This window comes from Musca domestica, unplaced genomic scaffold (genome assembly GCF_030504385.1).
Source record: "Musca domestica strain aabys unplaced genomic scaffold, Musca_domestica.polishedcontigs.V.1.1 29, whole genome shotgun sequence".
In the NCBI taxonomy this organism is placed as follows: Eukaryota; Metazoa; Arthropoda; class Insecta; order Diptera; family Muscidae; genus Musca; species Musca domestica.
The window spans coordinates 7,900,901-7,927,034 of NW_026712296.1; the positions used below are offsets into that span (position 1 = coordinate 7,900,901).

At 35.3% G+C, this 26,134-nt stretch overlaps 2 protein-coding genes across 2 annotated transcripts in view; one reads left to right on the forward strand and one right to left on the reverse strand.

Annotated features, from left to right (window-relative positions):
- The window catches only part of LOC101900160 (solute carrier family 53 member 1), a 33,847-nt gene extending 28,077 nt beyond the window's left edge, over positions 1 to 5,770 (forward strand). The window contains exon 6 of the mRNA XM_011295625.3: positions 5,414 to 5,770. Coding sequence (XP_011293927.1) covers positions 5,414 to 5,548 — 135 coding nt within the window. The 3' untranslated portion in view covers positions 5,549 to 5,770. The remainder of the gene's footprint in view (positions 1 to 5,413) is intronic.
- A 16,040-nt stretch (positions 5,771 to 21,810) lies between these two features.
- On the reverse strand, positions 21,811 to 22,941 carry LOC101899985 (uncharacterized). Its single transcript, XM_005186871.4, has 2 exons — positions 22,254 to 22,941; positions 21,811 to 22,185 (listed from the first exon to the last, which is right to left on the reverse strand). Exons 1-2 carry the CDS (start codon positions 22,866 to 22,868, stop codon positions 21,979 to 21,981), a joined length of 822 nt encoding a protein of 273 aa, XP_005186928.2. The 5' UTR covers positions 22,869 to 22,941; the 3' UTR covers positions 21,811 to 21,978.
- Positions 22,942 to 26,134: the final 3,193 nt, after the last annotated feature.

Sequence of the window (26,134 nt, forward strand, 5' to 3'; positions counted from 1 at the left end):
TCGCATCGCGTACCCGATATTCACGAAATTTAGAATGGAGGTGGGGCTAGGGTCGGAATAGAACCCTATTTCTTCTGCAGATGATCTCATAATATTTAGGGGTTGAAATGGACCAAAAACTGAAAAATTCCTGATTTTGCAGTTGCTTTACAGGTCGCAATTATAGACAAATCAAAGCGGAAGCCTGGGCAGAAGCCTTCCAATTTTAAAGGTCATCGGATAGTATTTAGTGGGTGAAATAGGCCACAACATTTGTGTCAAATAAAAGTCAAATTTTCCATTAAACCGCGAATATTTTTTATTCCCGGCGAAATCACTAATAGACGAACAGGTCAATTCTGACCGTTACGTAGATGCCGATAGTAAATATATCGGTTATATATAGCGAAATATATACAATGTATATATACAAAGTAAGGGGATGTTAGTTAGAATGCTTATATCTCAAGTATGGCTGGACCGATTTTGACAAATTTTGTCAATTCAGAATGCCTTTTTGACATAAAGGAATAAAATCTAAAAAAATCGCATAAAAAGGTATCAATAATGATGTTAATATAGATTATGTAGTATTTTGTGACATTTTTTAATTTTTCATATTTTTATCGCATGCGATTTTTTCAATTTGACTTATAATATTTTGTAATATTTTTTCACCTTACAACACAGGTTGGGGATATTATATAAGTATTGCAAATATGATCCCATCCTCACGAAAATGTTCACAAGGGTATGGTTGGGCTCAGAAGGGCTAGGCCTATTGTTTTCACAGATGTCCGCAACATATTAGGGGTTGAAATGGACCAACAACTAAAAATGTTCCTGTTGTTGCAGCCGTTATAAAGGTCACAAATAGGAACCAAAGGACACGAAATCTCGCATAAAGTTAGAGTTTAAGACAGCGGGTACAATAGACCACTAATTTTGTGTGAAAAAATACCAGCATTACTTACAGGCGATATCCGAAATACATAAAAGGCGAACTACTGGCTTTTTTATGCTGATTTCGTTGACGAATATAGCCAAATATCGTAGACAAGCAAATCATATAGATGAGTCTAAATTTGGAGATACGGAGGGGCTTCTTGCTTTTGGAGATGATTGCAAAATATTTAGGGGTTCAAATTAACCAAAAGCAGAAATGTTTTTCCGATCACACAATTGAAGCCAATCGACACGCCTGTGAAGAGAGTTAAGGACAGGGAAGAATTCTAGCTTTTTGGATGACCATTGGATTATATTTAGCTGTAAAATGAACTACAACAACTAACAGCCCGACGGAGGGCATAAATATTGGGCAAAATCCTAATTTCAAAAGCGAAATAGTCAAAATCCTAATTTCAAAAGCGAAATCTTCCAATATGGATTTAGACATAAAGGGGCTTCTCACATATTGTAGTGTTGTAGGGTATAACATAGTCGCCCCGCACGACTATAGCCTTTGCTAACTTGTTAAATATTAAATATATTTTTCCTCTTATCATTCTCATCGTTCCCAGCCGCCATTACTTTACTATTCGACCACCAAGTGGAATTCGGTTAAATATGCAAGTGAAGATGTCAATGGTGTGGTGTGTAAATTTGCATTCGTCAGAGCCTACCAATCATGTACAATTTTTTGCGATAGAGAACACAATGATTACACTGATAACACATAACCATCATAACCTGGTTAATTTTCGTGGAAAAATACAAAGCCTACAGTTGTATGGAGTATCATTTCTCCAGCTTTTAAAAATATTTTCTGAAACTATTCAACTGTAATGTAATGTAATTGAAACTTTCAAAGCTGCTTGGCAGCTTATTCTTGAAACGAAGAAAAGGGAAGCAAGTGTTGGCGTCACTCTAATAGTAGTAGAGTGCTAAATATTGCATTGGTAGGGGTTAAACATGAAATCAGTCGAATCACGTGTATATTGAAGCTATATCTATATCTAAACTGAATTTATTCAAGCTCGGCAGACTTTATTCCAAACGATGCTGAAAAAAATTCACTTTATTTCGGCTTCAAATTATAACTGTTTTAACGATCATATATGGAATGTTTTAATTCTCATAAATTCCCCACAGAAAAGTTTTTTTTTGTTATATGTAGCTCAATTAGAAATGTTAAGTGGTGTAGGGTATCGTAAAGTCGACCCATACGACTTTGGCCATTCTTTACTGTTTTTTTTTTTTGCAATTTCTCCCCAATATTAAATTACTAAATTCTTTAATAACTCACATTGGATATCCAACAAAGATATCGTTTGAATGAAAAACATATGATTTATGGAATGTGGTTTACATTGCATGTTATATATGTTATGTATTAAATATACATTTTGCAACAACAATATACATGAAAAATCTACAAAATGTTATTTAACTCGGTACAAATTAACATAATCATAGTTCACATACATTTGATCAATACGCTTTAATTTCACCAAAACCTTAATAAATTTGTTTTTATACCCTCCACCATACTATGGAAGGTATATTATATTTGTCATTCCGTTTGTAATACCTCGAAATGTACATTTTAGACCCCACAAAGTATATATATATATTCTTGATTCTATGTCAAGTCCGTCTGTCCGTCTTTGGAAATCACTCTAACTTCCGAACGATATTAATTAGGTTGATAAAATTTTAGTCAAATGTATATTATGTCTGCAGGACTCTTGGTATTGAAAATTGGTCATGTAGGTCTCCGTTATGGTATAGCCCCCATATAATGATACCTCCCTATTTTCGGTATTTTGGTGATTTTTTTTTTAAGTTTCACATCTGAATTTTGTAATGTCTTACGACAAAAGTTGTTTATGCAGGTCCACGTCGTCATACAGACCTTAGCATAACAGCTACATTCGGTATTTTTAAGAGTTTATCAGAATTTATAACGGATTTTATTTTTTTGAATAAATTCGTTCCAAATGGTGGAGGGTATTCAAAGTTCGTATTTGGTATTTCGGTATTGTTAGTTCGCAATGGGTTCTAGCTCCACGTTTTAGTATAGCTCTCATATAACGGTACCTCCTGATATTCGGTATTTTGATGATTTTTGCTACATTTTTTTTCACGGATTTTCCTAAAAATTGTTATTTGGAGTTCGCAAGGGGTTAACGCTCCGGTGGCGGAACATAGTACACACATAACGGTACCTCCCGATATTCGGTGTTTTGATGACTTTCGCCACATTTTTTTCTCGTATTAGAATAAAAAGTGGTTTTGTAGGTCGTTCTAGCTCCGGTCGCGGAACATTGTATGTATAGGTCTATGTTTTTGTCTATCCCCCATATAACGGTACTTCTCGATATTCAGTATTTTGATGATTTTTGCCACATTTTCCCACAGATTTGTCTAAAAGTTGGAATTTGTAGGCCATATTGGGCTCTAACTCCGGTAGAGTAACATTGTATGTACAGCTCCGCGTTTTTGTGTAGCCCCTTATAACGGTACCTCCAGATATATATTTTTTATATCATTTTTGTCACATTTTTCCACGGATTTGTCTAAAAATTGATATTTGTAGTTCATAATGGGTTCTAGCTCCGGCGGCAGAACATTGAATATGTAAGTCCACGTTTTCCTATGGCGCACATATAACGGTACCTACGGATATTTAGTATTTTGATTATTTTTGCCACATTATTCCACGGATTTGTCTAGAAATTAATATTTGTAGTTCATAATGGGTTCTAGCTCCGATGGCAGAACATTGAATATTTAGGTGCACGTTTTCCTATAGCGCACATATAACGATACCCACCGATATTCAGTATTTTGAAAATCTAAGTCACATTTACCCACGAAATTGTTTCAAATTTGTTATGTTAGAACATTTGGTAAATGACAATCCTTGAAGTATACAATTGTCTATGGAGGTTCGGTTTTGGTGTGGTCCCCATACAAAGGTCTCACCCACTTTATGGTTTGTTCAAAAATTTAATAGCATTATCTAAACAGTCTTACTGGTATTTGTGGTTTAAAGTCGAAAACGTTTGAACTCAGATACTTTTATATAAAAATGTTTTCTTTAGCTAATGGCGGAGGGTATTAGAAGATCGGCCTGGCCGGACTTAATGTTTATACCCTACACCACAAGGTGGTCAGGGTATTATGTCTTTGTGCATTTGTTTGTAACAGGCAAAAGGAAACGAGATAGACCCATAGTTCCTTTTGATGATCTGCATAGAATCACATTGTGAGTCGATTTATGCATGTCCGCCCGTCCGTCCGTCTGTCCAAATTACAGTTCGCATTTATTGTGCTATCCAGATGAAATTTTGCACAAATCATTTGTTTGGCCCAAGGACGAACCCTATTGAAATTGGAGATAATCGGTCAAAATTTAAACATAGCTCCCATATATATATTCGTCCGATTTGCTTTTTATTGTGCACCAAACGTGTAATATCAGGCCGAATGGTATGTAATTTTGCACATACAACGAAATTAGGCCTGAAAATAAGTATGCCAAATTTTCGAAATTGGTTCAGATTTAGCCATAGCTCCCATATATATTGTTCATCCGATTTGTTATTTTTGTCCTCCGCAGCCGTAATATGCACTCAGTAACAACAATACTTTGGGAAATATATCAAATACAACTCAGAAATACATTTGCTAAATTTTATCGAGATCGGTTCAGATTTAGATATAGCTCCCATATATAACTTCGCCCTTTAACATTTTATTGTGCACCAAACGTCTAATATTTGTCCAAATGGGATGAAATTTGGCACTTACGACCGAGTCTAGAAGCTAGTATGCCAAATTTAGTGAAGATCGGTTCAGATATAGCTATAGCTCCCATATATACCCTTCTTCCGATATTTGTTACCACAACTGTAATATGGACTCCGTAACGACGATATTCAGGGAAATATATCAAATACAGCTCAGAAATATCTTTGAAATTTTATCGAGATCGGTTCCGATTTGGATATAGCTCTCATATATATCTTTATTCGATTTCAAGTTAATTGTGCACCAAATGGGTAATACAAGATACAAATGCTTCGGTATATTCAGCCCTTTGAACTTTAAATTATAATCATGGCGTGCTTGAACTTTTAATTGTTATGCGGAGCTCTACTAAATTAGCAAAGTGGCTCCGCCCGACTTTAAGACTTTCATTACTGGTTTTTGTTTTTTTTTTCTGGTTTCATTATTCTTTTGTTTAATAGATTTAGTTAAAACAATAAGCGTTTAAAATTTTATACCATTAGCAATTTAAAACCTTTTCGTACGGCTTATGAACACTCAGCAGGACATGAGGCATAGCTGCCTTTCATTAACTTCTTAAATAACATCTCACACAATAACAAAATACCATTCGTTTATGTATACACAAATGCAACTGTAATTATGTCGTAATTGTCCCGATGAAAACACCATTATCACATTTCCAATCTTTTAATTACAGACCACTATTCTACGGATGATGGACGAAGAAGATGGTGTGGTAAATAGGCGAGGTAAAATGAAATTACCATCAAAAAAGAAGGGCGAACATCGTGTGCTCCTGCAGGCAGAATCAGTGGACGACTTGTGTTCTTAAAGAGCAATCGGAATACTACTTTAAGCAATATTAACTGTGTACTCTTTTTTTCTAAAAATCTGTTAGCTGTGAATTGCAGAATCTAAATACGAGATTAGTGTCAACTTTTTAGTTAAAACATATCTAAGAACTTAGAAATTAAATATGGCTTAACATGTGTAAATAAGTTAGTTGCTATGTAAAAAGTAAAAAATACATACATATGTATGTATGTGTGAATAACTGAGAATGTTATCATTAAATATGTTAAAGTATAAAAATGTATTCTTATTAAGAAAGTCTTTACGGGTAAGAATACTCTGTTTCCTTTGTTGACTGGTGTATTGATTTCTTGGTGCTGCCAAAAATGTACTTACTTCCATTTGGTGTGTAAATATTCTGTTTCAGCATCCTTAAAGGCTAATTAATTACTACTTTGTTAACAATTTTCTCGGAGATGGAAATACGCAGAACTATGTAAGGTAAGTGGTGGTTTAGCTGATGAAGAAAATAAACCAAAAGGAGATCGAAACTTAAAATATAGAACACTTTTTTTAATACTTTGTCATTCCATTTGTAACACCTCGAAATATACCTTTTAGACCCCAAAGTATATATTCCTGATCAGCATAACATTATATGTCGAAATTCTCTGTCTGTCTGTGGAAATTGCTCTAGCTACGGAATAGGTTGATATAATTTTACTGAAATGTGTTTTTGATCTGCAGGACTTTTGGTACTGAAAATGGGCTATATAGGTCCACATTTAGGTATAGCCACCATATAACTGTAACTTCCAAAAATCGGTATTTTGATGTTTTGGTGACATTGTTCGCCGGAATTGTTTCATATTTCGTTATTTGTATTTCCTAATAGGAACTATAAAAAATTGTCTATGCTGGTCCAGGTCTTCGTATAGCCCCCATACATTGGTACCTCACTATATTTAGTATTTTGTTGAATAAAATGTTTCAAATTTCGTATTTGAAGTTCCTAATGAAAATTACAGCCTGTGACAGACAATTATCTAAGCAGGTCTTCATATAGCCCAGAAATGCCGGTACCTCCCTATATTCGGTATTTTGATGAGTTTAGCTAGATAATTCACCGGAATTGTTAAAATTTCGTATTTGCACTTCGTAATGGGTACTACAGCCTGTGACAGAAAATTCCTTGTCCATGTCTTCGTATAGATCCAAAAATAACGGTAACTCCCTATATACGTTTTTTTTTTTAAGATTTTAGTAGAATCTATAACGAATTCTATTTTTTATTTATTTGTTTTTTGAAAATTTTCAAATTCTTTCCAAAGGAGGGTAAAGAAAGTTCGGCCGGGTCGGTGGGTATCGTTATATGTGCGCTATAGGAAATCGTCGACCTAAATATTCAATGTTCTGCCGCCAGAGCTAGAACCCATTATGAATTTCAAATTTTATCTTTTAGACAAATCTTCGGAAAAAAAGAGGACCTTTATATAATTTGTTCCACCACCGGAACTAGAACCCTTTCATTCATTCGTACAAATCCGTGGAAAAATGAGGCAAAAATCATCAAAATATCGAATATAGGGAGGCACCGTTATATGGGGCTATACAAAAACGTGGACCTGTACATACAATATTGTGCTACAGGAGTAAGAGCCCACTATGACCTACTTTTAGACAAATCGATGATATAATGGGGCGAAAATCAACAAAATACCGAATATCGGAATGTACTGTTATATGGGGGCTATATCAAAACATGGACATATATATACTATGTTCTGCCACCGGAGGTAAAACCCATTGTGAACTACAAATACCCATTTTTTTGGACAAATCCGTTAAAAATGTGGCAAAATCCATTTCAGGACACTTGGAGTTGATCTAGGGATATCCGTCCGTCCGTCTGGCTGGTGCTCACGATAACCCTCGAAGGGCGTTTCCGATTTAGTATAGACTTGGCACGTCTTAATATTAGTGTCAAAGTTAATTCGTGTTCGGAGATGGGCAATATCGGTTCACTCCTTCTGATGTAAGATAGAGTAATTTCTACAGGCAGACGAAGATGACTAATTCAACATAGAATATCATATCATTGTTTTAGAGTGGATTTAACGGGCATGAGGGACGTAAATATAAAATATGTATGTAACACACAAAAATTTGTCTGAGCCTAATTAGGAAAGCGTAAGATTTCTTACCATTGCTCGTAAATTTGTGTATTGATTTTTGCTCTTGTTGATAATGTATTTATTTTCTTTTTTTTTTCAACTTTGTTTTTTAACATTCTGAAAAGTAGTTTTTTCGTTGGCTTGTGCTAATTACAGTAAAACTTTTTTGTCTATAATGTATTTTTCGTTTTTTGCAATGGAAACTTTTTAAAAACTTGGCTGTTAAGTAGCCGATACACCAAGGGAAAAAATAAACTAATAGAAGCTCAAAGTGTTTATCACACTCTTTAATATCGAATAGTGGACATAAATACAGGGAAGCAACTTCAATATATACTTTAAGTTCAACGTGAAAGTTTGGCGGTCAATGTCATGTTTTCCTGTAGTATGAAACAACCTGATTGTAAGCCAAGTCTTCAGTATGGCAGCCAAATTTAAAAGTATCATTAATTATCCAAAAAATTGTATATTGGCATTTAGGCATCATGACAAAATTCTTACTTGACAATGCCATTCTCAGTCATATTTGGAGGGTTTATACTTTAAAACAAGTTTACAACAACCACTCCTCGAAAAACATGAGGATGTTGTCGTATTTATGAATGGTTCATTGAGATTTGTGCAGTTAGGGAAAAATGTGTCTTTATTTTTGGTTCATCAGAACATTTTGGTGAGAGATAGAATTGTCAAAAGAAATATGTGCTATTTAAAAAATAGTTTCTATCAGCAAACGCGTTTTAGGTTGATTCGGTGAGAAATGATTCCACACCAACTCAGATTACTAAAGTTCTTCTACTGGTTTGTATAATCTACAACACTATGGTATTTTGGGTTTGATTGGGCCAACAATTATGTAGCACCTCGCCATATTGGTCCAAGACCTAGGAAACTATATAGGGATTTTCCTAACGCGCCGGGCTAAGTCGCTATAGCTATGCATGTCCGTCCGGTAATACGCTACAGGTCGCAATTATGGCCCGATCCTCATGAAATTTTGCACGGAGGTGGGGTTAAGATCAGGATAGAAGTCTACTGTTGGAGACACAAGATATAGTGTGAAGATTGGATTTACCGGTCCACTCCATCTAGTACCTCTCCCACAAAGGTCAACAAAACTGTCATAAAATGCATAATAAGCCTCCAATATTCTTCAAATTTCACTCCTCACAATGTTTACTAATGAATAATACAAATCTGCCCACCCTTTTTTGGTATCTTCCCAACAAAGGGTTACAAGTTTCAATAATCATATTTCACACACAAAGTCGGAAATTCTTGGATTATTTAAATCAGGGGTAGGCAGAGAGCCTTAAGATTTTTATGTGATTGTATGTGTTTTGAAATAACAAAATATTGCAAGTGTTTTTGCATCTCTTTACACAGTGAGAAATAATTTGTTATCTGTAAGTTTTCAGTTATAAATTTTCTATTTTCAAAACAACTCCAACTTTTACAATTTATTGTTTAAGTTTGCTTTGTTTTTAACGTCAATTTGTAATCGGAATTCGTTGGTAGAAATTCGGAGCTATATTTAAACAATTATTTCAATTATGATTCATTTAAAAAAAAGAGTAATATAAATGTCCTCCAAAAATATATAAGTTGATATTTTCAGAAATTTTAATAATTGTAATGAAATTTGTGTTTAATAAATTCGGACATAACATGCTAACCATCCAAGTTGATCCTTTAAAAAGTAATACCGATTACTACAGGCTGATATAAAGGCATACGCAAATAGTCGTAGAATTTTATTCTGATGAAAAACTCATATCCTGTGTTGGGTTCTAAAAGATTATTTCTATCTATTACAAACAGAATAATAATGATCACATCTTGCTATTTTTCCTAAAATTTACTAAGACTGTACATGTCATTTCATTGAAATCGAGGGATATAAAAATGTCTATTAATTTAGAAGGACAATTAATTTTTCGGCCAATATGAAATTAATTCCTAATTTTTTGGTTTCTATTAACCATAACAAGAGCTATAAAAAGTACGTATATATTAGTGGTGATGAAATGTGTGTTTAATAATTTCGGACATAAAGTTATTGACCTCAGGTTAAGAGGTCATTGACCCCAGGGCAACGGGTCATTGACCTTTTCTCTCCCTCTCCCTCCCTCTCTCTCTCTTTTCCTCCCTCTCTCCCTCTCTTTTCCTCCCTCTCCCTCCCTCTCTCTCTCTGTTTTCCTCCCTCTCTCCCTCTCTCTCTCTTTTCCTCCCTCTCTCCCTCTCTCTCTCTTTTCCTCCCTCTCTCCCTCTCTTTTCCTCCCTCCCTCTCCCTCTCCATCCCTCTCCATCCCTCTTCCTCTCCCTCCCCCTTCCTCTCCCTCCCTCTTTCTCTCCCTTCATCTCCCACCCCCTTCCTCTCCCTCCCTCTTTCTCTCCCTTCATCTCCCACCCCCTTCCTCTCCCTCCCCCTTCCTCTCCCTCCCCCTTCCTCTCTCACTCCCTCACTCCCCCTTCCTCTCTCACTCCCCCTTCCTCTCTCACTCCCCCTTCCTCTCTCACTCCCTCCCTCTCCCTCCCCCTTCCTCTCTCACTCCCTCCCTCTTCCACTCATTGACCCAAGGTCAAGAGGTCATTGAACCCAGGTCAAAGGGCCATTGACCTTTTCTCTATTTCTCTCTCTCTTCCTCCCTCTCTCTCTCTTTTCCTCCATCTCTCCCTCCCCCTCTCTCCCTCAGGTCATTAACCCCATGTCAAGAGATCAATGGCCCCTTCTATACACAAACCATTCAGGAATTTGTATCAGATACCAAAGTTTATATTTTCTCGTGGTCAAATTCCTCTGTTTCTTATACTTTCTTTAAATGCATCCGTTTTTAAAATTGTAGCTCTTTTAAATGTTTATTTTGCATTGCTTTTCCCATCATTTTTTTAATTTTCTAAAAAATATAATGGGATTTAATAAAATTTTGAATTTTTTATACCTCTGTGTTGGGGGTATTATTTTATTTTAAAGTTTGGCTCTTCGATTGAAGGGAAAAATTAAATATCCATTAAACATAACAAGAGCTATAATAAGTACGTGTGTATTAGTCGTGATGAAATGCTAACCATCTAAGTAAGTAAAAGTAATACCTATTACTACTGGCAGACATGCAGGCATACGCAAATAGTCGTAGAATTTTACGCTGATCAAAAACTCATATCCTCATGTACCCTAAACACATAGTGTTGTAGGGTATAATATAAATAGTTCAAATCTGACACGTTGTAGTATTTATACCTGACTTAGGTCAAATACGAAACGAAATTAAGTGTAGGTATCTCACTTTGAATTGTATGCGTTTTTTGAAAAAATATTAAAACAACTTCTGACCCAATACCGAGAATTTCCCATTGAGATTCAACTGTAAAATGTTAAGTTCCATGTGAGTTCAATGATACTATATAATATTACATTAACTGAACTTTTTATGCCCTCCACCATTCGGAAGAAAGTTTGAAAAAAACCGTTCGAAAAATACTGCCCAAATGAATATTTTATATGGGGGCTATACGAAGACGGGGTGCTGCATAGGTGATTTTTTGTTATTGACTGTAGTTACGATTCCGAACTACACAAAGACGTCGACGTGCATATAGAATTTTCCGTCATAGGTTGTAGTACCCATTACGTACTTCAAATACAAAATTTGAAACAATTCCAGTGAATAATGTCGCTAAAATCATGGGGATAACGAATGGTTGCTCTACTAAGCATGGACCTAGTAGACAATTCTTGTACAGGGGGTAATGAACTCACAAGGATCTCCTTTGTGTATTTAAAGACAATTCATTAAAAAATGTGGGTAAAATCATCAAAAATTGAATATCGGGGGTGTTCCCATTGTATGGGGTCTATACGATATCGTGGACCTATATCGACAATTCTTTTTCAGGGGAAAGTATTTACGAAGGACTCTTTGCATAGAAATTCAGACAATTACATTAAAAATATATACAATATATACTATACAATATCGTCGACCGATATAGCCCATCTTCGAACAACATACAGACAGATGGACGGACGTACAAGGCTAAATAATCTTAGAATTATGTTAATATGTTAATATGTTAATATGTTAATTTATATATATATATATATATATATATATATATATATATATATATATATATATATATATATATATATATATATATATATATATATATATATATATATATATATATATATATACACTGGTGGCCAAAACTAAAGCAACTTAAATCGCAAAGACAATAAATGTCCTGTAACTTTTTCAAAAATAAACAAATCGTAATTATTTTTCCAGTTTTAAATGAGGGGTTTAATTCACTTTTAAGAAACTAAAAATAAAATTACAAAAATAATTTTGAACGAAAAATAATATGTGGAAAACTAAAATGATCCATTTTTTGCTTGGTCAAAACTAAAGCAACTTTTGATTTTTTATTTTAAAATAATTAAATTTTGGCTAGTAGTCGATGCATAACCATTATTTTTGAAAGCAGCTGCACACCTACGAGGCATTGAATCTATAACACGCTCAATTTGATACTTGGGTGTGCTTTCCCAGACACCCCGAATTCGTTAGAAAATGTTGTGCTTATTTATTTCCGAATCTCTCTTGATCTTCCTATCTACGATACTCCAAAGGTTTTCTAAGGAGTTTAGGTCATGTCATTGTGCCGGCCATAACAAAACATGAATTTTTGATTCCCGCAACCAATATTTGACAAGTTTTGATACATGTTTGGGATAATTGTCATGCTGAAACACCCAAATCAGCCGAACATTTTACTCAGCGTAAGGGAACAACGTGATGTCCAATACATCTATGTAAACAAACCGATCCACAACTTCATTTATTTTATGCATAGGCCCAAGTCCATAGAAAGAAAAACAGCGCCACGCCATTTTTGACACTCCCTCATGCTTCACTGTACCTTTGCAACACTGCGGCTTGAGTCCTTCATTTTTTGGTCTTCTCACCGTAAAATTTTTCACGTCTGAGCCTTTAATATTAAACGTAGACTCATTCCAGAATAATGTTTTTTCCATTGAGCTTGATTCCACTTAATATTATCGTTTCCGAAAGCCTTTTTGATTTTTTCAGATAAAAATGGTTTTTTGATGTCTTACGGGCATGCAGACCAGCTGCCACTACTCGTCTACGCACTGATCTCGAGCTTATATCCAATGATTGCTCTCTCACCAATCCAGTTGAACTCTTAAATAGTTGTTTTTTATTTCTCTCACAATTTGTGGATCAGTAGGAGCTGAAGTTTTTCACGGCCTTCATCCGTTATAGACTGTTACTACTGATCCAGTTTCAAAAAACCGACTTAGTATACAGAAATAATTATGAAATCACATAAATATTTATGAAATATTTCTCGGATATCATTTTCTGTGATATATTGTTTTGATAGTCACTGATAATTTGCTGTTTTATTCAGGTACTGTATTTGCTTCTAGCCATTTTTAAATTTTTTTGGGCAGTACTTAAAAAACGAAAAGAAAAACACATACTGTTGTAAAAAACTTCTCAAAAAGGATTTATGACAAGCGAAATTGTCGAAGGACGCAAAAAGCGATAAATATCACAGTAAAAACAACTGAAATTGCAGCGGTTATATGAATGTACAATAGAGTTGCTTTTGTTTTGTCCAAGCCAAAATCGGGCTAAGTGACTTACCAAACATTATTTTTTATATAAAAATTAATTTTGGTTTTATGTTTTAGGTTTTTAAAAAGTGAATGAAGTACCTAATTTAAAACAAGAAAAACTTTCTCATTTCCTTAATTTTTGAAAAAGATACTGGGCATTCATTCTCCTTGTAATTTCAGTTGCTTTAGTTTTGGCCACCAGTGTATATATATATATATATATATATAATTTTTATATATATATATAATTTTTATATATATATATATAATTTTTTTTTTTTTGTTGGGTTTAAAATTATTATTTCGATGAATTACAAACGGAATAATAAACCCTCCATGCTATGTTTGGTGGAGGGTATAAAAAAGTTTTCATACCAGTTTGTGTTTTTGTTTTTGAGGCATCACTTTAAAATAAGGATTTTATCTAGTTTTGAGCAAAAACTCATAAAACTATGATACAGGGATATGAAGTTGTAAAAAAGTCATAACCCTAATGTATTTTTATTTGTAGGGAAATTTATCGCAATTAAAACTGAAATAACAAACAAAGTTGTAATTACTAAAAAAACAAGAGCTACTTTATTCCACCCACATAAAAAATCGACAATTTCTGTCAATGTTTCCAAATGCGAATAGTTTTACTGATTATCTTGCTTATGATGTTTTAATTTAATTTGTCCCTTGCTGTAAAATTACCTTCGTAATTCTCGCGTAATTCTCTGAAATTGTTTAAAACTTTTATCCCCATAATTTTATTCAAAATTTGGCTGAACTTATTTCCTAAAATTTGTATTACATTGTGTTTTATTTACACTCTTTCTCATTTATAACATTTTGCCAAAACAAAAAATCTCAGATTTTTCGATAGCTAAGTGGACAGACGAACTACGTGACCTACAATGCGTGTAAGGATATAAAAAATGTTCAGCCCAAATGAGCTAGGTCTTGATTATCAACGATATGTTTGTTGTATGTATCGAACATGTTTAAGAGACAACGTGCATTGGTCCCATTGTTATTCTGTGATATGATAAATGGTTTCATAAAAATGTTCAGAGATATGTTTGTCTTTGGTAAATATTTATTAATGTACATGGTTTAACATGAGCCATTCTTGTTCCTGTTTAAATTCCAGTATTCGATGACCCTTGTCGGTGATAAAGAATCTGCGTGTTGTGTTTATTAGTCTCATGTGTAAAGTAAAACATTTGCAATTTTTTACGTTTTCTGTAAAATAAAACAAATACGTGTGAAATTGAATATTAAAATGGAAGGAATACATATTTTCCAGAGGCAGTAATAAATGTGTAGTTGTATATAATATCCTTAACCTGTGAGACAAGAACAAAAATAGATCGAGAACGACTATATGGTGGCCTTTGCGCGTTATGCGTATTTGGCAGAGGTTTCCGTAACAAACATATTTTATACATGGAATTTGTCTAGTGATATACGAGAGATGGAATCTAAATCGATTACAACTAAATTTTAATCAAGTAGTATGAGCGTCAAAATGATGTCAACTCCTAGAAAAAAATTAGTTCTCGGTTTTTGGAAAGATATGGAAAATTTACAGGTTTTATTAAATCAAACTTAAAGTTTTATCCAACATTAAAGTGAAAAAAACATCAAAACATTCTTAGAATATTTATATAAAAAACATCAAATTTTTACGCATCAAAAGTGAGTATATACTTTAATTAGAAATTAATTTAATCACAGTAAAGTTGAATTTCAATTTCAATAAAGTTTAAAGTCAACCTTCACTTGGGTTATATTTATTTATTTTTTTGCCTCCCTTGGCCTTTGTAATAGCATGTAGCTGTCGTGGCATTGATTCCGCTAACCTTTTCCTATTCTTTACAGATATATGTTTCCACTCCTTTAGTTTCGCAGTTTGAAGCGACTCTTTACTCGTTATTTGTTCTACCCTACACCACATAGTGGTAAGGATATTATGTCTTTGTGTATTTGTTTATAACATAGAGAAGGAAGCGAGATATACCCATAGTTACTTCTGAGGATCATCATAGAATCACTTTCTGAGTCGATGGATGTCAGTCAGTCCGTCGGTCCGTTCATCTGTCCATGTATTTTTGTGAACAAAATGCAGGTCGTATTTATCATACGATTGAGATCAAATTTTCCAAACAATATTTGTTTGGCACAAGCTCGGACCCTATTGAAATTGGCGAGAGTCGGTTCAAATTTAGATATAGCTCCCATACATATCTTCAAACGATTTCAGGTTAATTGTGCACTAAATGACCAATATCAGTCCTAATGACCTGAATTTTGGCACATCCGATCGAATTCAGTCTAGAAGCAAGTGCATCAAATTTAGTGAAAATCGGCTCAGATATAGCTGCAGCTCCCATATGTTTCATCCGATTTGGGGTTGAAGTCTCCCACATTCGTAATATGCACCCCACAAGAATGATGTTTGGTATCAGATATCAGATACAGCACAGAAATACCTCTGCCAAATTTTATCAGGATCGGTTCATATTTGAATATTGCTCCCATATACATCACCAACCGATTTCGGGCTAATTGTGCCCAAATGACCTGCACATCCAATCGAATTCAGTCTAGAGGCAAGTACATCAAATTTGGTGAAAATCGGTTCAGATATAGCTATAGCTCCCTTATATATGTTTCATCCGATTTGGTGTTTAAGTCCCTCACATTCGTAATATGCAGCCCAGAAGAATGATGTTTGGTATCAGATATCAGATACAGGCCAGAAATACCTCTGCCAAATTCTATCAAGATCGGTTCAGATTTGGATATAGCTCCCATATACATCACCAACCGATTTCGGGCTAATTGTGCCCAAATGACCTGCACATCCAACCGAATTCAGTCTAGAGGCAAGTACATCAAATTTGGTGAAAATCGGTTCAGATATAGCTATAGCTCCCTTATATATGTTTCATCCGATTTGGTGTTTAAGTCCCTCACATTCGTAATATGCATTCAATAACAATGATATTTCGTACCAGATATCTTATAGAGCTCGAAATACCTTTGCCAAATTTTGTAGAAATCAGCTAAGGTTTGGTTAAAGTTCCAATATATATACTTAATATCATTCCGAACCAGGTTAACGATACCTCTCGATATTTGGTGTTTTGACGATGTAAGACAAATATTTATACGGAATTGTTTAAAATTCAGAATTACGGTAAGAGTTCAGATTAAGTTTTGGCTATAATCTTGGACTACGTGATCTATTTCAGCAGCTATGGACTAGTTACAACATTGTCCTATGTAATGCAGCTATGGACCATGTCATTGTCAAGAAATATTTCCTAGTTAAGTATTTTATTTTTGACACATGAAGTTATTGTTGTTTATTGCTGAGGTATACCATAGAGTAATGACCTGGGGTAGTTTCGAAACTACTTTGATGTAATGCAAAGCAGTTTTATATGGTCCAGCCCTAGGACATCGCAATGTTAAAACGCTTAAGTTTTTTCAATAAATTTGGGTTAGCTTCGGATCAGTCTTGGTCTGTTATGGACTACATTTTACACGCGTCGCGTAGTCGCATAGGTCCACATTTTTTCCACTTTTAAATATAGCCATTTTTGTATAGGCTTGCCACACTTGGTCGAAACCTTCAACATGCCTGGAATCGGGCGGTGCCCTTATATGCGAAAACGTGCATCGAGTTCAAAATTTATTTGCACAGAGTTATCGTGCAACCTCAAACATCAAATCATAATCCGATATAATCCATTTTTAAACCCCTAAATACGATACTAATAGTAAATTCACCCTCCGTATTTTCGTATGCAATGTGCCTTGGTTTATATTTTCAAAGTCTCTTAAAACCCTAAAATATTTTTTATCGCATCTTTGATCTCATACAAATAAAGAAACAAGTACATTTTTTTAAATTCAGAATTAATTAGAACATAAAGCTGTTGTCACATTCTTAAATGGACCCCATGATTTTATTCATTTTGCTTTTTATTTTGTGGTCTCCGTTTCCTTAAGGATGACAATAATATAAGCGAAATAATCGTTACATTTTATGACGGCACAATCGTTTGTATGTACGTGCGTAAACTGTCCGACATGCCAACTAAAATAAACGTTCGTGATCGGGATATAAATATTTACCGCTGTCACAATTTTAATAAGGCCATTAGTGCAAAAAGTGTCCTTGAATATATTGTTGACATTTGGCCAACATAATAGCTACGTGCTTGTCCCACCCATACACACACAAAAATGGAATAAGAAAACACTTCGTTTAAAATTTATTCTCTCGCCTGGAGTGTAGTAATTTTTTTGGATATTTTTTACAGCCTTCAACAATTTTTAATGGAATTTAACATGGGTGGAATCAGTTTCAATGTATACATTGTTTTGCTATGGGTTGAATCACGTATTATTATTGTGATACAATGTATATTAAATATTTTTCTTCAATTATAATAAATTTTTGTCTAAGAGACGCATTCTAGATGTACAGGGTGAGATGAAAAAACTGCAACCAACTTCAGGCTGCTGTCATTTCTAAGCCACTCGTCCGACAGCTGTTAAAATTATTCCAGTGACAGCTTCTTATATTGTTTACAAGCGTACAAAAGCATTTTGGTGAGAATTATTCAGAAAAAAAGTTATTCGTGATGGAATTCAAGCGTGATAGTGTGATTTCTTTATATTTGGCTGGAAAACCACAAGTGGTTATCGTTAGAGCACTCCAGAATTTTAATGCAAATAAATCTTTTGTGTCTCGTACCATCGCTCGTTACCGTGATACTGGTGGGGTAGCCCGACGCCAAGGAAGTGGACGGAAGAAAACAGCAACATCAGCAGAAATGCTTCGAAAAGTAAAGAAGCGACTTGATCGAAACCCGCGTCGCAGCGGCCGAAAAATGGCTCGTGAGCTGAAAATATCGCAATTTTCCATTCGGCAAATATTGAAAAATGAACTCGGGGTAAAGCCATTGAAATTCCAAAAAGTGCAAGAACTTACACCGCAACAGAAAGAAAATAGACTCCAAAAAGCTAAAGAGTTGCTCCGCTTGGCCGAAAGTGGTGAACTGCCGAATTTGATCTTCTCCGATGAGAAAACATTCGTTGTCCAGCAGTTTGTAAACAAACAAAATGATAGTGTTTACTTGCCAAAGAGGTCAGCTGAAAATGTGCATCTTCGGTTGGCCACCAGAACTCAAGCGCCCACCATGGTGATGGTGTGGACCGCCATAACAGCCGATGTTCGCTCTCCGCTCGTATTAATGGGAGGGTGTATTAAAGCCTTGGGCACGGAAACATTTTGACCTCAGACCTTGGACATTCCAACAGGACTCAACACGCGACACCCAATAATAGTTACAAAATGAGGTTCCTCGCTTCATTTTTAGCGCACAATGGCCACCAAAATCTCCGGATGCCAACCCGTTGGACTATTGTGTCTGGAGGATTTTAGAAAGCAAGGTTGGCACTAAATATACCAAAGTGCCGATCATCTCAAGCAAGCGCTTCGCCGGGAATGGCCAAAATACATCTCTATCGGGCAATGTCTGTGACCTCTAAGTCTCTTTAGACCAAATCCGTTTCAGGACAATTGGAGACGATGTAGGGATGTTTTGAAAGTGCGAAAATGGACAATACCACTTCAACAAGTACTTGCCCCAGAAAAGGTCAAAATTTTGAAGAATTATTATTTTAATAAAATATGAAACAAGAGTCCGATTGTCCTCAACTTTCGCAAGTCTCAATATTTCCGACAACACAAGATCAATTTTTTCAATAATTATTACACTAATAAAATGCGAAATAAGTATGTATCGCATTATCTTCAAATTTCACACATCCAAATATTTTTACTAACACAAGGTCTGGTGTAAAGAGATAAGTGGCAAACATTTTGAATAACGAAATGCTCATAAAATGTTAAATAAACACCAGATTATCTTCAAATGTCACACATTCCAAAATATTTACTCACACAAGATCTGCTGTGAAGAGGATATATATCGATAAACACCTTCTGATACCTCTCTTGCGAAACAAGTCAGCGATTCTTTTCAAAATTGGTATATCTAAATATTTTTCTAAGTCAGAGATCTGATGTGAATATAGAATTTATCGGTTCACTTCTTCTTAGGTTAAAATGTTTACTAACAATAAAAATCGTTATTAACATAAGATTGGAAGAAATGTTCGTATCCCAATATATTATAGGCCGAATCTAACACGTTGCAACATTTATATCAGGTACGAAATGGACAATGTTGGGTCATTCTTTCAGGACGCATGTCTTGTCCATGATAATATAAGGAAATTCGATTTTAGATTTTTTGTATGGTAGAAGGAAACATTCAGAAAAATTAAAAAAAAGCGTTGCTATACCCTACACCACAAGGTGGTCAGGGTATTATGTCTTTGTGCATTTCTTTGTAACAGGCAAAAGGAAACGAGATAGACCCAAAGTTCCTTTTGATGATCTGCATAGAATCACATTCTGAATCGATTTATGCATGTCCGTCCTTTAGTCTGTCCGTCCGTCTGTCCATGTATTTTTGTAAACAAAGTACAAGTCGCATTTATTGCTCCATCCAGATGAAATTTTGCACAAATCATTTGTTTGGCCCAAGGACGAACCCTATTGAAATTGGAGATAATCGGCAAAAATTTAGATATAGCTCCCATATATATCTTCGTCCGATTTGCCTTTTATTGTGCACCAAACGTGTAATATCAGCCTGAATAGTATGGAATTTTGCACATACAACCAAATTAGGCCTGAAAATAAGTATGCCAAATTTTATCGAAATCGGTTCAGATGTAGCTATAGCTCCCATATATATTGTTCATCCGATTTGTTATTTTTGTCCTCCGCAGCCGTAATATGCACTCTGTAACAACAATAATTGGGGAAATATATCAAATGCAGCTCAGAAATACCTTTGCTAAATTTTATCGAGATCGGTTCAGATTTGGATATAGTACCCATATATAACTTCGTCCGATTTGCCTTTTCTTGTGCACAAAACGTGTAATATCAGTCCGAGTATGGAATATTGCACGTACGATTGGACCTCAAAATAAATATGCCAAATTTGATCGAAATCGGTTCAGATATAGCTATAGCTCCCATATATATTGTTCATCCGATTTGTTATTTTTTTCCTCCGCAACCTTAAAATGCACTCTGTAACAACACTATTTGGGGAAATTTATCAAATACAGCTCAGAAATACCTTTGCTAAATTTTATCAAGAACTGTTCAGATTTGGATATAGCTCCCATATATAACTTCGTCCGATTTACCTTTTATTGTGCACCAAACGTCTAATATTTGTCCAAATGGGATGGAATTTGGCACATACGAATACGAGTCTAGAAGCTAGTATGCCAAATTTGGTGAAGATCGGTCCAGATATAGCTATAGCTCCCATATATATTGTTCACACGATTTGTTATATTTGTTACCCACAGCCGTAATATGCACTCCGTAACAACGAAATTCAGGGAAATATATCAAATACAGCTCAGAAATATCTTTGCCAAATATTATCGAGATCGGTTCCGATTTGGATATAGCTCCCATATATATTTTTATCCGATTTAAAATTAATTGTGCACCAAATGGGCAATACTAGTCCGAATTTAAAAGATACAAATGCTTCGGCATATTTAGTTCTTTGAATTTTAAATTATAATTATAATAATAGGGTGTATTATTGAATTCTCCCATAAAAACTTTTAATTGTTATGCGCAGCTCTACTAAATTAGCAAAGTGGTGTAGGGTATCGTAAAGTCGGCCCTGCCCGACTTTAAGACTTTCTATACTGGTTTTTAGTTAGAAACGGAATCATAGCCAGCGGTAGGTTAGCATACATATATGCCAAAAACTGTAAATCATATTCGCCAGAACCCTCAAAAACAAATAACAGATTGTTTTACGAAAAATATTAGAAAATAAATATATCCTGGGTAGATTACCCCCATATAAGGCTTATGAAGAGTTTTGGTTCTTATCGCATGCTTGGTGTTCCCGCATATACACCTTGATAAACAATAAATGTTTAAAATTCTAAATCGTTTTAGCAATGTTCATTCGTCCATCTATTTTAATCACCCCAGAGTCCAAACGGCGAGTGATAGGAACATTTTCAGGCATTAATATCTATTGTTGGTTTAAAATATCAAATTTTAGACAATTCTTTAGAAAAATGTGGATGCAGTCGTCAAAACACCGAATATAACCCAAAGAAATATAAGACATAATATGTATATGACCAAAATTTTAGTCGTCTAGGTCGATCCATTAGAATTATATGCTGATTACGAATAAATACTTTGTGGGGTCTTAAATGATTATTTCGATAAGTTACAAATGGAATGGAATTTAATATAGTGAAGTGTATGAAAAACAATAAGATGAAGCCCAACTATTTTGAAATAACAACATGAACACCATATCCTGAATAAACGCCAACAATACTAAAATTAATTATTAAATAAATATGTTCCGTTGCCTTACCCTTCTCTCGGTGATTCCGTAAATTCTATTTCCTTCCATCTAGAAAAGCTTCATTTTATTAGACCCTAATTCAATATAAAAACTCTACAATCTAATTAAAAATGCAAACAGCAACATGTGCGGCTGACATGTGAATGGGTTATGAACTGCCATTGTAGCACTTGGCTTGTGACATACGAATACACGTCCGTTTCTCAAAATCCCAGCCATAGTAGAAGGGGCACTGTTGCAACGTCTGATATCCTTTGATGCAGTAGTAAAAGTAGTTACACTTTGTGGGATGTGGGAAGAACTCTGACATGTGCGGCAAGCATTTGTTGAATTCTGTGGGGGTTTGCACTGCCAACTGTTTCGGCGAAATGTAAGTGGAAATAATATCATTTGAGTAATAGAAGGAGAGCACACTAAACTTACCTTGCAATTTGCATTCTCAGGGAAGTCGCATTTGCCCGAGGCTGCATTGAAGTGAAGATGATCCATACAATGCATAGCAATGGCATTTCCGTGATAACAGACATAATAATCCGAACAGGAGTTACTGTTCCCAATGAGGACAATCTGATTTGGATCATCATTTGGTGGACATGTATCCCTCACTATGGGAGGAACGTCAATGATTTCCGGTGTACTGTCGATTGGTGTTGTGGGTGCGCTCGTTGCAGCAGTTGTAACCGGCGGTGGTTTAGTTACACTTGGTTGTGGCGCTGGTGCTTCCGGTGTTTCTTCTGGGTCTTCTTCTCCATCTCCATCTCCACCCTCCTCCCCGTCACCATCACCATCACCGCCATTTGCATTGTCCAGTGGACATTCCACATTATCCTTATCATCACATTCCTCGCCATCAAAATAAAGACCTTCTTCGCATTCGTCCAAGATAGAATCTTCACCGTCACAATAAATAAAGGCAGAACAACTTTGTGAACTAGCCACATATGTGCCCGGCTCCGCACCCTCGCATTCGTCAAACGTTTCACCAGCGGCAAGACACAGCATACACCAGACCACTGTCAACACAAGAACTTTCGACATATTCTTCCGAGTTGTTTAACTATCGCCCAAATCTGTTTCGTTTTGTGTTTTTCTCAAATAATTTGCGTTTTGAACAAAATGTGAACTTTTATAGACTTTTTTCGTATCTTTTCGTGCATTTCCCAAAACAAATAGATAACAATGATTGGAAATCAATCAACACAATGAGCGTTGATAGCAAAAATGGACTAATTATAGCTTCCAAGATTTTATGACTTTATAACAAACATAGATAACAATTGGATGCATTGCAAGATAATGGAGTCATACATTTTTCGGAATAAATTACATGTTATCAGTTTATATGAACGTAAAATAGTTTCCATGAATATACTAGTTTCCCACTTCAAAATGAGCAGTGAACAGACAGTTTCCAGCATCATTGAAAAATATTAATTTATCCTCTTTTAAGATCAAAGAATTTCGATATAACTTTAATAGATTTGGTATCAAAAATTTGAATGATTCATGGCATGTCATTTTTATCATTATTATCAGTTTTCTTGATAAGGAACCAAGGATGAAATGAAAGTTCATCGAAATTTTCAAAACAAAATTACTTGTGAGTAAGTTAGAAAAACAAAAGTGAGTAAGCAAAGGTTATAGTAGTATAGATCGGCCATGACACACCCTACACCACTACTCTCAGTGTTAAATGCGTATTAGTTTCGAAAACATAGCACGCAATATGAGTCAAAAATTCAATATAATATTTTATCATAAATGCAAGAATATTGTTTCCTAATGTATTGAAATTATTTTTAAACAAGTAAGCAAAGTCCATCGCCGAGCGGGACCGACCATGTGATACCCTACAACACTACAATATGTTGAAAGGCACCTTATGTCCAAATCCATTTTGGAAGATTTCGTTTTTAATATGATGTTATAGAGCCCTACCCTTAGCTGTTTTGACCGGGGCCATTTCCAGAATATTTACGCACTCCGTCGTGTTGTTAGGAATTCAAAATAATTTCACACGAAAGTTGTGGTCCATTTTACAGCTAAATATAATCCAATGGTCATCCAAGAATTCTTCCCTGTACTTCACTATTTTCTTATTTAAAATTCCGTGTCGATTGGTTTTTCATTGTGACCTATAGTGCGATTTCGTTTTTAATATGATGTTATAGAGCCCTACCCTTAGCTGTTTTGACCGGGGCCATTTTCAGAATATTTACGCACTCCGTCGTGTTGTTAGGTATTCAAAATAATTTCACACGAAAGTTGTGGTCCATTTTACAGCTAAATATAATCCAATGGTCATCCAAGAATTCTTCCCTGTACTTCACTATTTTCTTATTTAAAATGCCGTGTCGATTGGTTTTTCATTGTGACCTGTAGTGCGACTTCAAAATCAGGAAAATTTTAATTTTTTGGTCCATTTTCAAACACGATAGGCCCAACTCCACCCCCATTTCAATTTCGTGAGGATCAAGTCACAATCGCGACCTGTAGCGTGATTACAAATTAACATGGACAGGCGGACGGACGGACATATATAGCTAAATCGACTCAGCTCGGCGAGATAGGAAGATCCATATATAGATCCCTATGTCGGAAACCATTATTTCGAGGTGTTACATAATTTTTGGCCCAATCAAACTTATAATACCCCCAACACATAGTGTTGTAGGGTATAAAAATTAATTTCAAGAAAATTTCTTAATTTCGACTAAATATTATGAGATCATCTGCACAAGAAATAGGGTTCTATACCGACCATAGCCCAACCTCCATTCTAAATTTCGTGAAGATCGGGTAATAATTGCGACCTGTAGAGTGATTACAATTCATGTACCCTACACGACTATGCGTATTTAGTGGAGCTCCCGAACCAAAAATTCCGCGGCGGAGGTATCAGAATGAGTTGACCGATATATTCCATCATCACTCCAGACATTGGGTTAATAAAAGTATTGTGATGTGTTTAGTTTGAAGGCAATCGGACTCTAATATCACATTTTCTGAGAGTCTAAGAGTCCATTAGCAGCATAAAAATATTAGGATTGGAGCAAAAGCGGACTGTGCAGTGAATTATTATTTTTAAAAATTTTGACCTCTGGTGGGGGAGGTACCTGAAGGAGTTAACCGATATTGGCCATCTCGGAACTCGATCTAAGTTTGATAATAATACTACAATGTATTAAATTTGGACCCAATCGGATATTCCCTTCGAGAGTTATCGTGAACATCAGCCAGACAGAAGAGCAGACATCGGTAGATCAACTCCAAATGTCCAGAAACGGATTTGGTTCAAAGAGACCTAAGGTCTAAAATTGTTATTTTGATGAGGTACGTTTTGGCCGTATCAAATGATATATACCCTCTCTAGTCATATGGCTGTCATGTTGAATATTGGTTTCCAAAGCGTCAATCGTTGCTGGCAACTGACCTCAGGTATCTCCACAAAAAAAATCGTCTTCGTCAAATCACACGAACGCGCAGTCCAATTCACGGGTCCATTTTTATACCCTACACCACATAGTGGTAAGGGTATTATGTCTTTGTGCATTTGTTTGTAACATGGAGAAGGAAACGAGATAGACACATAGTTACTTTTGAGAACCTTCATAGAATCACTTTTTGAGTCGATTTATGCATGTCAGTCCGTCTGTCCGTCCGTCCGTCCGTCCGTCCGTCCGTCCGTCCGTCCGTCCGTCCGTCTGTCCATGTATTCTTGTGAACAAAATGCAGGTCGCATTTATTATCCGATTGAGATGAAATTTTGCAACCAACATTTGTTTGGCCCAAGGACGAACCCTATTGAAATTGGAGATAATCGGATCAAATTTTGATATAGCTCCCATATATATCTTCATCCGATTTCGGGTTAAATGTGCACCAAATGTCCACTATCAGTCCAAATTACCTGAATTTTGGCACACCCAACCGAGTTCGGCCTAGAAGCAAGTATATCAAATTTGGAGAAAATCGGTTCAGATATAGCTATAGCTCCCATATATATCTTTCATCCGATTTGATCTTTAAGTCCCTCACATTCCTACTATGCACTCCACAACCGTGATATTTGGTACCAGGTATTAGATGGAGCACAGAAATAGTTGTTTTAAATTTTATCGAAATCGGTTCAGATTTGGATATAGCTACCATATATATCTTCATCCGATTTCGGGTTAATTGCCCACCAAATGGCCAATATCAGCCCAAATGGCCCGAATTTTGGCACATGTGACCGATATTAGCCTTAAAGCAAATACAACAAATTTGGAGAAAATCGGTTCAGAAACAGCTATAGCTCCCAT

Coding starts and splice junctions, on each gene's coding strand:
- LOC101899985 (XM_005186871.4), bottom strand. CDS start 22,868: ATGTCGAAAGTTCTTGTGTTGACAGTGGTCTGGTGTATGCTGTGTCTT. Junction 22,186..22,253: donor CTGAGAATGCAAATTGCAAG/GTAAGTTTAGTG, acceptor TCGCCGAAACAG/TTGGCAGTGCAAACCCCCAC.